This window comes from Nannobrachium achirus, assembly GCF_963921795.1.
Source record: "Nannobrachium achirus genome assembly, chromosome: 21".
Classification (NCBI taxonomy): domain Eukaryota; kingdom Metazoa; phylum Chordata; class Actinopteri; order Myctophiformes; family Myctophidae; genus Nannobrachium; species Nannobrachium achirus.
Genome location: NC_137828.1, coordinates 40,674,609 through 40,691,419, shown reverse-complemented (window position 1 = coordinate 40,691,419; position 16,811 = coordinate 40,674,609). Strand labels below are relative to the sequence as shown.

The 16,811-nt window shown below is 42.5% G+C and overlaps 1 protein-coding gene across 1 annotated transcript in view; it reads left to right on the top strand.

The window, feature by feature from the left end:
* LOC308306568 (tyrosine-protein kinase Yes) overlaps positions 1-16,811 on the top strand; it is a gene marked incomplete at its 3' end in the record, with an annotated part of 56,945 nt that overhangs the window by 35,242 nt on the left and 4,892 nt on the right. The window contains exons 4-11 of the mRNA XM_080751606.1: positions 632-730; positions 1,692-1,795; positions 2,269-2,418; positions 4,278-4,433; positions 8,328-8,507; positions 12,094-12,170; positions 13,246-13,399; positions 14,093-14,224. Coding sequence (XP_080607732.1) covers positions 632-730; positions 1,692-1,795; positions 2,269-2,418; positions 4,278-4,433; positions 8,328-8,507; positions 12,094-12,170; positions 13,246-13,399; positions 14,093-14,224 — 1,052 coding nt within the window. The remainder of the gene's footprint in view (positions 1-631; positions 731-1,691; positions 1,796-2,268; positions 2,419-4,277; positions 4,434-8,327; positions 8,508-12,093; positions 12,171-13,245; positions 13,400-14,092; positions 14,225-16,811) is intronic.

The following is a 16,811-nucleotide window of genomic DNA, read 5'->3' as shown; positions in this document are numbered from 1 at the left end:
TGATTTCTTCAGTGTGCCACTTCACTGACTGTTACGCCTGATTCGCACTTAGTTGCCTGCCATTGTTGCCTATGTGAAAACAGCGGATCTACCAGCTCACATTGTGTTGCTATGCAGCGTGTTGTGAGCTTGTAGATCTGCTGTTTTTGTGTACACTGCAAACCAAGACAAAGAAAAAAGAAAGACGACATGCCATCTCCGGTTTACTTCCTGTGTCTGCGTGAAGTAGGTGGCTGGCTTTTTAGGAGACCAGAAGCAGTTTGGAGTCTATTTCTTCCAATGGAAGAGTGAACGTGAACACAGCTTCTGAACCAGTCTTTAGCCTCATGGTCACTGAACTAAATATTGGACCCAATTGTCACAAGCTACACAATATTCCCAAGATCTTCATACTAAAATGGCTTTTTTCAGAGAGACAAATCTGGAGAAAATCAACTTCGACCTTTCTCTGTCTCAGCAACACACTATCACAGGATTTAGCACCAGTAAATAATATACAGTAGGTCGTTTGCGACACCCACTTTGTAGGATTTGTGTGCCATTTCGCCACTATTGGTGCCAATTGGGATGGTCTATCTTTGGTATAAATTAGTATGTGTCCTTTGAACTGTCCTTGTGGTCCTCCTTGTAGCGAGGGAGACTGGTGGGAGGCTCACTCCATCAACACGGGGAAGAAGGGCTACATCCCCAGCAACTATGTGGCCCCAGCAGACTCCATCCAAGCGGAAGAGTAAGGACCATCTCTCTTTAACCTCATTTAGGCCTGAACACATTATGACGCAATATTTTATGCTTTAAATTAAAAAAAATAGCAGATATACAAGCTTGTAGATCTGCTATTTTTGAAAAATCGTGAAAATTAGAATTTTGACCCGATTCTATAAGTGTCTTTTGAATCCTTCAAAGATTTTTGGAAAAAAAACCTATGTTTCTATGTCGGCAATCTGGCCAGCCATCGTCAAAGAAAAGGTCCTTTTCACTTAACTGGAGCTCAGTTAGTCTGTTCTTGAGAGACTACTATGTCAGTGGTGCTCAAACCTTTTCATGTGAAGGACCCCCAAAATGATATGTATTTGGCCACGGACCCCCATTTCAAAATATCTAGTTTCAGGGACCACCCAGAAGCAAAATTTGAGTTACAAACGTTCGCTTTGAAAATACATATATTCAAAGATTTGCACACATTTTCACGACTTTTTCAAAAATAGCAGATCTACAAGCTCGCAGCGCGGCACTCGGTGCCGCGCTGTGAGCTTGTATATCTGCTATTTTTCACTGGTTAAAGCATTCAATAATTCTAGGCCTAAATGGGTTAACCTCATTATCCTGTCCAGCGGTGGAAGTAAAAGTACTCATACTGCTATACTGTATAGAGTTCGAGACAGGAAGCTGTCATCTGTTTGTCATTTCCTTTCAAGATTCCCTTTACATTTTATTTTAGAAGATGCTTTTCTGATAAGCAGCAAACTATATATATGCTTCAATTATTTTTAGGATAGATTTGTGTGACTGGAAAGATGATACGGAAGCAAGGAGGAGGCGTATATGACGGAAGCATTTAAAAAGGCAACAGTCTGGCTCGCGAGATCAGGGAGACTTACCTGACCAACACTGCACTTCAAACTATCAAATCATTCTTGTCACGTAAGGATTGAAATATTATTTATAATAACTTTGTCTTTTTTTCTAAGGTGGTACTTTGGCAAAATGGGCCGTAAAGATGCTGAGAGGTTGCTGTTGAATCCGGGGAACCATCGAGGCACCTTCCTGGTGCGAGAAAGTGAAACCACTAAAGGTGACAACAGCTGTGCTCGTATCCATCAAGTTTTCATGGATTCAAGTTCCAAATGACTGATTTCAGTCATTTGGATTCTGTCTTATATGAAACCAAGCATGTCGCACCCTGAAAATAGCAGATCTATTCTAACCTATACTATGATAAGTTTAGAAGCATATTCCAGAAATACGAATCAAAGATCTCAAATCTCATAAAAGCAAAGTTTAAAGCTGCACCCTGTGATTATTTCTACTGGTTGGAAGTACAGTATGTAGAACAGCGGCAACATACGGTTTAGAATGATAATACCTAAAGCATCATCATTACATTTTCAGTCATGAGATTTCATTTATTTTGCTTTATTCCATCAAGTATTTATGTGGTGTATAGCGATTGCTTCCTTTTTCTTTCCTTTGAACTCTCTTTGTTTTGACGGAAGAAGAATGTTCTGTTGGATGGTTGGTTTGACACGTGGTGCTGGTCTCTGTCAGGTGCCTACTCCCTGTCCATCCGAGACTGGGACGATACCAAAGGAGACAACGTCAAGCACTACAAGATTCGTAAGCTCGACAGCGGCGGCTACTACATCACGACCAGGGCGCAGTTCGACACGCTGCAGAAGCTGGTCAAACACTACACAGGTACACAGACAGACTCCTCTCCTCTCTCAGTCTCTGCCTCTTCTAGTTTTTCTCAAACTCTGTCCTCTCTTGTTCATTATCTATTGCTGCTCTTTGCATCCCAGATTGAAGCATTATAATCATGAAAATCACCCTGTGACTACTGTTCTGTGTGAGGTTCACGGTAGTGCAACACGCTAGAGCAGCGGTTCCCATCCTTTTCTTGATAATCTTGAAAGTGTCCGCCCATCCATCTGACCACTTAACAAGGCCCTGTGTCCACTGGGCTTTCTTTCTCAGCTGAAAACGCCAAGGTGCGTGCCTAAAAGTGCTTCCAGGCACCAGAGTTGAAAATATTTTGGCTTTTGGTAGGCCATGCATAAGCGCAACACCGAGCTGCTGGAGTATCCAAAAACGCTGCGCTCCCGTTATAAACAATAAAAAACATGCGCTGCACTCAGAAAAAAAAAATCGGTGTCACAATGAATAGTTTTCCAACATTTTAAAGAAGAAATACCATTATAATCTTTTACATAATTTTTTTACACTAATATTATATTATTAAAATCTTAGTGTTTTGCCAATGATTTGGAGGACCACTTGCACTATCCTCATAATCCACAGGTTCAGGTAATCCGTGCACTAGAGGGTTCTCTGAAGGCAGATGAATAGCCATCTCATTGAATTATTGATGGAGACTTGTTCCTTTCTAAGTGGTTTCACCTCCGAGTCCGTAGAGAGGGTTTAAAACTCTGTGATCCCCCCCACACACGCAAAATGATTCATGAACGAGTGCTTTCAAGTGTCTAAATTCACACTTGTCAGAGAGCACCAAATGACACTAATTGACACTTGTCAAAGAGCATCAAATGACACTAAAGCTGGTTGCACACTGCTGCGTTTTTACATTGCGAAATGCGAGGAGAGAGAGAGAGATAGAGAGAGCAAGGGACCCAGTGGTCCGAAAATAAAAACGAAATTGGCGGCAGTGTGTAAACGTGATTGACATAACGTGAGGTCGATTTCTTTATTTACGTGCTCCAAAATTTGCTCCTATATTCGGATAATTCGAGAAAGAAAACGCAGCAGTGTGCAACGACCTTAACTGACATGTCAGAGAGCATCAAATGACACTAACTGACACATGTCAGAGAGTATCAAATGATACTTAAAATTGCCCCATGTCAAAGAGCATCAAATGACGCTTACAAATGGACGATACTCGGAAAGCGGCCGTGAATAGTTGATGGCAAGGCACTGTCTTGATAGGGCATAGAGCAAAGAGATTGAGCCCCCCTGTTTATGCGGGATTAAGGTTGTAATCTTGCCTCTTGTTTGGATTATCCAGTCCCTGTGGTGAGAGGGGGTAGAGGGGTCCTAGGTGGTACTGGGCTGGAACAGTGTTAGGTTTCTACAAGACATAAGGGGATTATTACTGTTGGCAACATTGTTCTCAGTGTAGTTGTTCTACACTGAAGTTGTATTCACATTATGAATGTGGACTGACTGACTACCATTATTTGCCAACAGTGCATGCCCACAGTACACTCAGGGAACAATGTGTTGATGATCATAGGCATTCCCATGTACATACAGTACAGTACACCTATATCTCGTATATCTATAGGGGAGCCAAGCCAGTAGTCTGTCATTACAAGCCAAATATAGTGAAGAAATCTTTCCCACTTTAGGTGGAACTGGTCTATTCTGCCCTTCATAGAGAATGATAATCAACCTCTTTTTTCTCTCTCTATATATTTTTTTTTATCAAACGACCTACTATGCTTTAGGAAAATGGTAGAGAGTGACCTACAGGTACTGCTGTGACCTCTAACAAGGTCATGCCTCTCTCTCTCTCTCTCCTTCTCTGTGTGTCCCAGAGCACGCAGACGGCCTGTGCCACAGGCTGACCACGGTGTGTCCCACGGTCAAGCCTCAGACTCAGGGTCTGGCCAAGGACGCCTGGGAGATCCCCCGCGAGTCCCTCCGTCTGGAGCTCAAGCTGGGCCAGGGCTGCTTCGGAGAGGTCTGGATGGGTAAGTGGAACACGCACGCACGAACGCACGCACCACAAATACAGACATACGGCAAGGAAATCTGTGTTGGATTATTCCCAGGGTTTTTTAACCCATTTAAAAATATAGACAGGAAAAGGGGAAAGAGATGGTGAATGTCACGTAGCAAAGGCCGCCGGGGAGGCTACCTGTACTAGCCTAAGTGCCCGGATCGCTACACCAGTGGTCCGGGCCTTGACCTGTTACACCAATACATTGTTATATGTGTCTTTTTATTTGTTGCTATTTATCGTTGCTGAAACATAGGCCGGCTTTACACTGCAGTCAAATCCAGACAAAATCTGATTTGGTTCTCAAATCTGATCTTTTGGCCCGACTTTTCACACTGCATTTGCAAGTGACACAGATCTGATCTGTGCGTTCTGACTGATTTTATCAGCGTCAGCCCAAAGCTGCCCTGCGTCTACATATCTGCTTTGGTTACCATGGTAACGACGTCGGCGCCATGACGTCACGTCACAACGTTGATGCTAGTTGATCACGTGTTCAGGAAATGCGACATAACAGACAAGCGACAACAACCATAACTTTTTCTCTCCTTTTCTTCACTCTTGTGTTTCACTCTTCTCTCTGGTTGTATCTATTTAGCTCACGTGTTTTCTCTCTCCTCTCTTGTTTTTCTCATGTGCTCAGCGCGCTGTAATATGCGCTGTAATCAAATGGTAAATAATCGCGCTCTGTAATGACGTCGGCGCTTAGCGCTCGGGTTGCGCAGCAAGTGACGCTTGGCCACTTTGATGTGACTTGCATGTGACCTGCATATAACTCAATGGGGTGGATGTGGTTGCTGCTTTCAGACTGAGTCAGATGTCCTCAGATCCGGAGGATCTGAGGATTTGAAACCACCTCTGGATGTGGTTTTTCAAAATCGGATTTCATGTGACCTGCATGTGACATGTTTGGATTTAGACTATTTTAAAAAAATCGGATTCCACTTTTGAAGTGACTCAGATCTGATTCAGGCTAGATTTCAGTGGCAGTGTAAAAGCCGGACATATTTCTCTCCATATTTTAAATTAACTTCCTACTTGATCATACTACAACGTCACACAAAAGTAGCAGATCCATGAGCTCGATCTGCAAGCTTTTGAGCTTGTAGATCTGCTACTTTTGAATTTGAGTCCTGAAAAGTTGCAGTTTTGGACATATGAGGTTTCCACCCGACAGAGACGATATACAAATAGGATGCACGTGTGAAAATAGGCAAGTGGGTTAGCTTTCAATCATCTGGAATGCCCAGGAATGCCCAGATTTATCTTGCAGATGGATGTACAGTATGTACATTTTACACAAATATATGCAACTACAGCACACACATGCACCGTCCCACATAGAAGCTATTTTTATAGTGGCTATTTTTGGCGGGACGCTCGGGAATTGTCAATTTCCTGCATATGCGTTCCTCTTGTTTGTTTTACTTTTCTTTATCTCTGGAGGAAGTAGTATCCCCCCATCCTTGAGGGAAATCTTCAAGAGAGGACATCGCCAACCAAAATGTATGAATCAATTAACTAGAAAGATGCAATTCTGGGAATTTGCAAGTGTGGTTGCAGTGACGCGAGTCACAAGGAATCCGCTGGGAAATGAATTTCATCTTATCATTTATATTACATATTGTGATATCAAGTGACGCAAGACCAATCCTGCCATTATATTGTCCAAGATATCCGGCTTTACAACCCAGATAGCTTCAGTCAAAAGGTTAACAAAATACAGGTACTTTGCTGGCAAAGTGAACCCCGGTTGAGACAGGCAATAGGAACTGTGGGGGTAGGAGGAGGCAGGGGCGTCACAGGGGGTGGGGGGGTGGGGGGTGGGACAGAGTTACTAAGGTCCAAGGTGGAGGGGCCTTAATTATTTTATACTTTAGCTATTGAAAAAATAGCAGATCAACAAGCTCACAGCGCAGCACCGAGTGCCGCACTGCAAGCTTGTAGGTTTGCTATTTTTTTAAGTCGTGAAAATGTGTGCAATCTTGGGGGTCCATGGAACTAAATATTTTGAGATGGGGGTCCGTGGCCAAATACATGTAATTTTGGGGGTCCTTGACATGAAAAAGTCTGAGAACCACCGACATAGAAACATAGTTTTTTCTAAAAACCTTAGAAGGATTCAGAAGACACTTTTCAAGATTTTCAAGATTTTTTTTATCTAGTTAAAGCATAAAATAATGCGTAATAATGTGTATAGGCCTAAATATAGAAAGTTCCTGTCTTGAATTCAGTCTTGTGTGTATAATATTACTTATTGTGATGTCACTCCTGTCTAATTGGACATTATATTGTCCAATCAGAGATCAGAAAAACGTTAACGAGTTATGATGTCAAGCAAAGCATGACCATTTGTGTCTAATTGGACGTTACAATGTCCATGATATTCAGTCTTACAACCTGGATAACATTACTCAAAATGTTTACAAAACACAGGTTCACTTTGCTGGCAAATCTCGGACAGAATACGATGCCTGTAGAAACCACACCAATTAATTAATCTGGGATTTATTGTGCCGTCCATCCAGCATTGGTCTATAGCATTGGTTCTCAAAGTGGGGTCCTTTGGGTGGTTCCAGGGAGTCTCCAGCATAATTAGTTTATCTAGCTTTGTTTTTCTTTTTTCTTTTTTTTTTTAAATCTGTACATGGATGATCTGTCTAGGAAACTGAACTTGTGTAAAACTGTCTGTGCCATCGGTGATACTGTCGACTGGATGATTTGATTATCTTTCCTTCATATAGTGCAGGCTTACAACAGCTTCTGAGGATCTGTTCCCAGTACGGCATTGATTTTAACATTAAGTATTAACACAGATGAGTAGTATCATGATTGTGCAAAGTAAAGATGATAAAAAGGCTGTATTTCCTCATTGTATTCTCAGTAGTAACATTCTTCTTGTGTGCAGTGAGATTAAGTACCTTGGACATTTTATCACTGATGATCTCACAGATGACAAAGACATCCATAGACAACGATGCAAACTATATGCCAGACATCCACCGACAACACTGCAAACTTTAGGCCCAGGCAAACATATTATTAATGCGAAAATTGCTGCTCTACAAATGTCGTCATGGTCTCACTTTTTAAAGCATTTTGTAAGACTCAACCTGTTATTTCTTAACTGGTTGGCTCTATGTAGATTAGAACAGCAGCAACATACTGTATGTTTAGAATGACATGACCTTTTTTAGTCATGAGATTTTATTTTTTCTTCATTCCATGAGCCTTTTTACTCACTTAACTCTTATTCTGCCAGATGTTGTTATTTATTATTGGGTTTTGTGCCAGCAAAAGCACCTTACCTTTGCGATGATATAGACAAAGGTGTATTCTTTTTTTTTTTGAAATGTTCTCTTAAAGAGTGTGCCGTGGCTCTACCAGCAGTAGGGGGCAGCCTCATGCAAGAATTAATGTGAAAATGGTCTCAGCTCGACGCTTGCTTGTCAAGGCTGTTCAAGGCTGATGAGTCGCTACAGAGCAATAGATCCAGAGAAAAACACATGGAACAGTGTTGTGACTCCATTGATGTTAACGTCCAGTTGGATTTTAAGAGTACTTTTATGGGAGCTGTTTCAACGGTAGACACCCGCGCGACACCTCAACAGGTTACAGACATCAAACCAAGGTACAAAAGAACGAGCCAAAGAACGTACAATTGGCATTATCGGGCCGTCAAAAATGGGGCGAACGGGAACGTTCAAAGCAGTATAAGAGTTAAGCTGAATCATTGTGACATATCTCTGTCTGGTCTGTCTGTCTGTCTGTCTGTCTGTCTGTCTGTCTGTCTGTCTGTCTGTCTGTCTGTCTGTCTCTCTCTCTCTCTCTCTCTCTCTCTCTCTCTCTCTCTCTCTCTGTGTAGGCACATGGAACGGCACCACCAAGGTAGCCATCAAGACCCTGAAGCCAGGCACCATGTCCCCGGAGGCCTTCCTCCAGGAGGCTCAGATCATGAAGAAGCTCCGACACGACAAACTGGTGCCCCTGTATGCAGTGGTGTCTGAGGAACCCATCTACATAGTTACAGAGTACATGGCCAAAGGTACAGAACCAGTGGTGTGTTCTAGACTTTTTTTGAGGGCATACTATAATCTATGATCTGCGGCTATTCGCGTGGCCAGGGCAGACGCCAGTGCATAATGCCTATCAAATATGCTACTTTGAAAGGTTCACGAGGGCAGACGCTATTCATATTTTTATTTCCGACAGTAGACGCTGTATACGTGCGTTACAGGTAGAACACAGCACTGTACAGAACCCATATACATAGTCACAGAGTACATGGCCAAAGGTTTAGAACCCATATGCATAGTCACAGAGTACATGGCCAAAGGTACACAAACACACAAGCGAGCATGCTAGCTTTGCATGAAAAATGCCAGATTCATTTGTAGACCTGGCATCCTATATTGTTTCAATGTACAGATTTTTTTAATTATTGTTTTATATTATACTATAGACTGATGATACGTTCTTGGTTTACCTGATGATCCTAGATTACTAGTTCTATGCATTTGATGTATTACCTAGTGTTTACCATACTTACTGTAAATCATTGTGGATTAAGAGTGTCTGAATGCTAAATGCTTATGTTTCAGATTTGATCATTTAATCCGTCCCCCCCCCCCCCCCCCCTCACACGTAAAATAAACATACAGTAAACTTGCATAAATACTGAAGAATCTAATTCTGCCCACCTACATGCAGATAAACATCATCCATATGCACCCGATTACATTCCCAATACATACCGCAAGTACATAAAGGACCTACAATCACTTCTTTTCAAGGCCAACAATTTCCTGCTTTGAAAAACCATCCTGGCGTAGACTAAGTGAGTTGTGGATATTGGCTATAGATCCACATATTTGATTGGGTGTGTAATTTATTCTCGAAACCTCCCAAAAAGCAGGGTAATTCCAGAGCTCAGGAGGGGCGATCACAAAGTCTGGCTCAGTGGTTCTCAAAAGTTGGGGTCCAGGGACCCTCAGGGTTCCTTGAGGGGGTTATAAATGGACCCTTAGAAGTCTGTAACTCTGAGAGTGTACAAATAGAACCAAATGGACTTGTGTTTTGCATTCGAAACGAAACTGTGCACACACACTCCCTGCATGCCAGAGCAGAATCTCTGCCCCAATTCTTTCAGATCGGCATGTTATATAGCGCCACCAGGAGGCCGTTTTTAGAAAAACTCATCTTTTGATATTACTACATATTTTGTCCAAACATCACGCAAGTCTGTACACATTGGGACCGATTCATCAAGCACTTCACGGCCAAATTACGCCCATATTTTGATCTAACCGGCATTTAGGACAATTCCCAAGTTAAGGATTCAGCAATGTTTTTTTTTTCTGGGATTTTGAAGGTAAGACAGAAATATAAGCCATATTTAGTCACTTTATTTACACTATATTTACGACCAGATTGATGAATCGGGCCCAATATCTCTATGGTCATGTGATCAAGACAGATCTGTCCGATTATTAATATTCCATCCTGAATGGCGAATTCCAAACATTGGACGCTGTTTTTCCCTTTTCTTTGACGATGGGTTCCCAGATTTTAACGTACCCAACCTGTCGGAGATCTATGCTCTGAGCAGTACTAGAGTTATGGGGGTCGTTGGAAAGAAAAAAAAAGCTTTGGTCTAGCAGTGCTGCTGCCTGTTAGCTAATAGGTTTGGAGAGAGAGAAAGAACACTGCGGTACAACATAGCTTGATGCTGCATATTTTGACAGTAGCCGTTCAGGCACTAAATTGACTATTATATAGCATACATGGGCAACTGGCGGCCCGGGGGCCACATGCGGCCCCCACCTTCACTTAATGCGGCCCGCAGGTTAATACCGGAATACTGATATATTACTGATTTCAGCTGTTACAATTCCAAACATGACCTGCTTTAATTCCGTCAGTCTATATATTAGTAGCTTAACGACTAGTATCGTAGTATACATTTTAGGATTCCAATTCAAAATGAACAAAAAATTATTCAGGATTCCAATTCAAAAGAAGCAAAAAAAGCCGATCTTCAAGCTCAAAACGCATCGCGCTGTAGATCTGCTATTTTTGCTTCTTTTGTATAAGACTAGAGGTTCGCGGCCCTTCGGGCCGCTCACATCTAGAGTCCACGCCCGCTTCTTTACTAAAAAACTTTTTTTTTCAAAAAAAAAAAGTTTTAAAAAAAAAAAAAAGTTAAAAAAAAAATATTTAAAAAATAAAAAAAAAAATAAAAAAAAAAAAAAATAAAAAAATTGGGGGGGGGGGGGGGGGGGGGGGGGAACTATTGTGGCGGAACTATTGTGGCGGAACTATTGTGGCGCAGCGCACGTTTCCGGTCGGACATATTTGACCGCCGGACGCACTTCCGGTTAAGAACTCTGTGTGCCACGTGATCAGTCCTAGCCAAGTGGTGTATACGGATGTTACTGCGATTGAGGTGAAAGAGAAAAGTGGAAAGTTGTGAGCTAACTATTAGCTATTTTTGTGTGTGTGTGTGTGTGTGTGTGTGTGTGTGTGTGTGTGTGTGTGCGTGTGTGTGTGTGTGTTCTGGCTACGCCCCCCTCGGTTGAAATTGGATCCGCCGGTCCCATAGCTGGGAATACGAGCCAATGGACGGCGGTCACCATGGCAACGGGGGGCCAATGATAGAGTTATGGGCGGTATTCCTTATGTTCTAGCACCTACCTATGAGTTGAAGTCGATGTAAAGGGGGCGTGAATGGGCTTGGAAGTGGGATGCGGCTCTTAGAGGAATGTATATATAAGATACTAGAATGGCAAAGTAGGACGTAGCAATATGCAATGTGGCCCTCTGGAGTGAAGGTGGAAATATAGTTGCCCAACCCTGGACTATAGGGTGCTCTTGATTATCATGCTGCAGTGGCGATGTCGGAAAGTTGTTGGAAAGGTTTTATTTATTCATTTTATGGACACTTTAATGAATATGCTGTAGAGTTTGAAAGTCCTTGAAATTCTCATGTGGTTTTGCCGAGGCTTGAAGCAGAGATGTTTAATTGAAAACTACAGCCGTTTTATGGCCAGCTTTCATCTTTTCAACTGCATTCATTCCATTTTCTTTCCAGGATTTTATTAGCGATTTTTCTTCTCTGCCTATGTATGAATGTTAACTCAATGACCTGTGTGTGTGTGTGTGTGTGTGTGTGCGTGTGCGTGTGCGTGTGTGTGCGTGCGAGTGCGCGCGTGAGGCCTGATCCAAGGGAGTGTCTTAAGTTCCTCTGTGACTCTTAATCTTAATGCAAGGGTCAGAGAACAAGGAAGCCTCAGAACCATGCACCCTCCCTCCCTCTGGTCACTGAGAGAGTGAAAGAAAATCACCAGATGTCATTATGGACTGCATTCACATTCACAACCAATCTACGCTCAATGTTTAATTTAATACTGCTCATTATAGCGCTCACATTCACAACCGATCTTCATCCAATGTTTAATTTAATACTACTCCTCATTATAGCAATGAGTGCGTGAGTGGCATGAACTAGTTTAGCATTTTGTTGCAGCATTTTGTAGCAATGTATTGGTGTGCCAGGTCATATCATATCACTAGACCATCGCTCCTATATCATGATACTTCTGTGCATTTCTGACATGATGCTGTTTTTACAGGAAGTTTACTGGACTTCATCAAAGAGGGTGATGGTAAATTCCTGAAGCTTCCCTTGCTGGTGGACATGGCTGCACAGGTGAGCTGAACCAGCAACCTTGTATCTCAAAATGTTCACATTGTTACCTAAATTCATGCCCTATGTTATACTTCGTTGTATTGTATCATGACAGTGTTGTGCAATGTAGCCAAAATAGCTCTAGAATAGATCTAGAAGCTCAAAACATTTTTCAACATTTTGAAAATGTCTGAAAATGAGCTTTTCAGCACACCATTTCAGCACAACATTTCAGACTCACACAGTAGACTTCTCATTTTAATGGCCGCTAATGCCACATTAGCCCAACAACAAACACATAATGATACATATAACATAATGATGTAGAAAATCGTGATTTTTGTCCCCTCTGGTCTCTATGTTTAGAATCCTATTTTACTCATTTACTGCCTATGACTAGTTTGACTAGTTATATAAATGGGTCCACTCTGCCTATGACAAGTATGACGAGTTATCAAAATGCTGTAATCGCTATAAAACAATTAAAGTATGATCGCCGATTCGCCGTCATTGATTCTCTATGGACGGGCGCTATTCACAAAAAACGGGTCCGGATGTTCCAAACCGGAAATGGGGGGGCGGGACAACAACGCCTGTATCCGGTCTGCCGAAATGCCATCCGGTTCAATCAATGTTACGCAACATCCACGTGGCGCTCAATTGCTTTCGCTTTGGGCAATGGAAGGCTGTTGTGTTTTGTTGCTTACCATGACTGGATCGTATTGCGAACGCAATCGGTGAACCATCGCGCACGAGATGCGCGATGGTGCCCACGTTAAAGGTAAGCAAAATCCTGGCGGTGTGGACCATTAGAAGGGTCTTAAAATAGCAGTAAAAGAGTTTTAAGCAGTTTAAGAAGTTTTTAATAAAACAAAAGAATGACAATCTCTGGAAAACATGTTGTTTCTTTAACTAGAGAGGGTCTTTGATTCCTTTCCCCTTTCATCACCAGTTTCCGCTCCTATTTATACACGACAGGCGGGGGGGCTTGATGTTCCAAGGCGGATGAAAAATAAAACTAATATTTATTCAATCAGTACTAGGATGAGTCATTGTCAAAAAAAAATCTGATCTATTTGTTTTTGTCGTTGTCCAGATTGCTGACGGCATGGCTTTCATCGAGAGGATGAACTACATCCACAGGGACCTGAGAGCCGCCAATATCCTCGTGGCCGACAACCTGGTGTGCAAGATTGCCGACTTTGGCCTGGCCAGGCTGATAGAGGACAACGAGTACACGGCCAGACAAGGTGGGTTCAACACAGAGACAGACAGACAGACAGAAAGGAGAAAATGGCTATTCAGTAGGCCGAGTCATACATTTTCAAAATGCTTCCGTCATACAATCTGGCGCGACGGAAGTTCTGAAAATGATCAGAGGATAATGCTGGATGTGACGCCTCCTCCCCGTTTCTGTTTTGTCTAATATAAATACAAATGATAAAAGCACTTAACAGCTTGCTTATCAGAAATGGAAATTATTAAATTAAATTAGATGATGAACAGATGACGGCTTCCGTGTAGTTCCAGACTATATAGCATTGGGAGATTGTGGAATAGTTGTCTGACTACAGGCAGTGACACAGACCAATGTCAGGGTGAGACGCACAGGACACGTCCCTTTCTTCACAAACCAACACGAGACGTCCCTTCTCTTCTCCTTTCGTCTCCCCTCCCTTCTCCTCTCTTCTTTTCTCCTCCTTTCTTCTCTTCTTCATATTGATTTTTGATATGTTGATGTATCCTTGTCAGTTTTTAAAAGAGTGTTTTTTAGAATTTAGAATTGCAACCTTGGGTGTTCTGAAAGGCGTCTCCAAATAAAATGCATTATTATTAATATTATTATTCTCTTTTCGCCTCTCTCCTCTCCTCCCCTCTCCTCTCCTTCCCTCCCCCCATGGTTTCTGACCCCTGCTCTTTTAATATCTCACTGTGAAATGAAGGAGCCAAGTTCCCCATCAAGTGGACGGCCCCGGAGGCTGCTCTATACGGCCGCTTCACCATCAAGTCAGATGTGTGGTCGTTTGGCATTCTGCTCACTGAGCTCGTCACCAAAGGGAGGGTTCCCTATCCAGGTGAGAGGATAATTACACGCACGCGCGCACACACACACACACACACACACACACACACACACACACACACACACACACACACACACAGTGAAGATATATGCAAAAACACGTCCAGTCAAAGTCGCTTCATACTGAGAGTGAACAACTTATTCTGTGCACGTAAGCTCTGCAGTGCTTGTTAATGTTTGTGCTATGAAGCTGTGTGACGCTGTCTGTGATGCTTGTTTTTGCACTGACATAACTGCTTGTGCGTGCACGCGCACATACACACACACACACACACACACACACACACACACACACACACACACACACACACACACACACACACACACACACACACCCAAGATTAGATGAGGCCATCTGGTGGTGGTTAATTTGGAGATTGAACACCACTCTTGTTTATAACCATCTGTCAGACTGATAGGGTGTGTGTGTGCGTGCGTGTGTGTGCGTGCGTGCGTGTTGGGGGGGCGGTGTCAAACACACTGACCTTAAGACAGCATATCTTTGTGTATTATGATTTAGTGGGAGCTAGGGTAATGAGATGCCTATCATTTAGCTGGTCTCTCATTGGTGTAGTTCTCTACATTATGAAAACATTTCTTGGGCAATCATCTTGATTTAAAAATCCTCTTCTGACAGGATTAGTTTTAACCCAACAATGTCCTGTAATTGGAATAGGACCTATTACTGCAGCAATTCCAACTGAGCTTTCTGACGGGATAATAATAATATTAATAAAACATTTTATTTATGACGCGCTTTACATTTTTGCGAACCTCAAAGTGCTATAGGTTTTAAAAACATGGCATGAAACAGCAAAGGAAACCGAAACAATTACATAGGACCCTACCAGGCTAGAGGTTCAAATTAAAAAGTAGGTAGAATCAGGGCATAGGAAAAAAAGGCCAAGAATATTAGAAAATGCTTTGTTAAAAAGATATATATATTTCTTTTAAGCAACGGTGGACTGTGGTGCTCTCAGGTGTTCGGGGAGGGCATTCCACAGACATGGGGTTAGGGTTTGGGTCGCCCATGGTGCGGATCTTGGTCATGAGGACACGGAGAAGGTTGGTGTTGGAAGAGCGGAGGCTTCGAGGGAGGCTTGTGGGGCTTGTAGTTCCTTTGAGATGCACTGATGTGTGAGAAGGGAGATCTTATATTCAGCCCTGAAGAATCCCACACGCATTACCAGAGGAAAACACCCTTTCCAAAGCTCCCATCTTGAAACACAGCTGAAGATAATAACACTGTGCGGGTGTGTTCCATTTGGACGTGGCTGTGTGCCAGGCCAGCAGCATGGACAGGTCTTTCCTGTAGAGTGTAATTTCATTGCTGGCACACTGTTAAAAAAAAACAACTAAATGAAACACACCTGCCGCTAACGTTATTAATTTCAGCTGCGTTTTACCTGTCAGAATTGCTGCTGTGAAAAGGTTCCATTACACTGGAACAGCTGTGACCGAATCACACTGAGTAACGTTGTGGAGTGCTGAGGTTACAGATGGGCCTATGATTATCTTTGTAGGCTACTTGTTGTCACATATAGTCATTAGCACATCTGCGCTCTCGGTGCCGTGTGGGAACCTCATATGTCCAAAACCTTTACCTTTCAGGATTCAAATTCAAAAGTAGCAGATCTACAAACTCAAAACGCGTCGCTTCTCGCCGCTGATGCTTTAGTTTGATGTAGTATGATCAAGTAGGCCATTCATTTACGAAAGAATAAGAATCAAATAGAATAGATTACAGAATATATGGAGATAAGAGGTTTCTGCCCGACTGCAACGAAATACAGCCATAAATGGCATGGCGATCACAGTCTTACCTAATGCAGCCACATACACACAATCTGTATTCTGTACACCGTCTCAGCCAAATTGCGGCAACTTCCACACACCATGCAGATGTATGACTTCTCAGATGCAGTACCATGTCCCACCACCTGGAGGGCACATTGGACCACAAACAAAGTAAAAACAAATGACCCAACAAGCCGGTTCTGAATTTCTGTCACTGCATTGGATATTTCTTGTCACAGAGATACAACGTTTTTATACACAGAGTTCATGCCTCGTCATCACGTCATCCGTCGCCTTGACTTAGTTTCCTTGGCAACCACGGTTGTGGTGACTAGTTATGCACAATGTTTATAACAACAAAACCTTGTGGCAGACATTCCAGTATACAGATTGGTGATACTCTAACCCATTGTTCAGACCCTTGGCTGCTACCAGAATAAGCTAAATCATAACAAATAGGCAGAAACTAAAACAATATGGCACAGGCACTTTTAACCATATTGACACGTACAAATGGAAGATTATCAGCTATTATCAGTGGTGGTATTTGGCCGCCGACACCCATCTCAAAATATTTTGTTCCAGGGACCCCCAGAAGCAAAAATAGGAGATCTACAACCTCATAGCGTGGCACAAAGTAAAATATTGTTAAAATGATTGTGAATTAAAGACCACTTCAACTATCTTCATATAATTGGTACTCATGATAGCACACATTTTTTCTACTCTGCCTGTCTTTCTTAGGGGTGCTGTGGACAGATCAGAAACCTGCCTACCAGTGA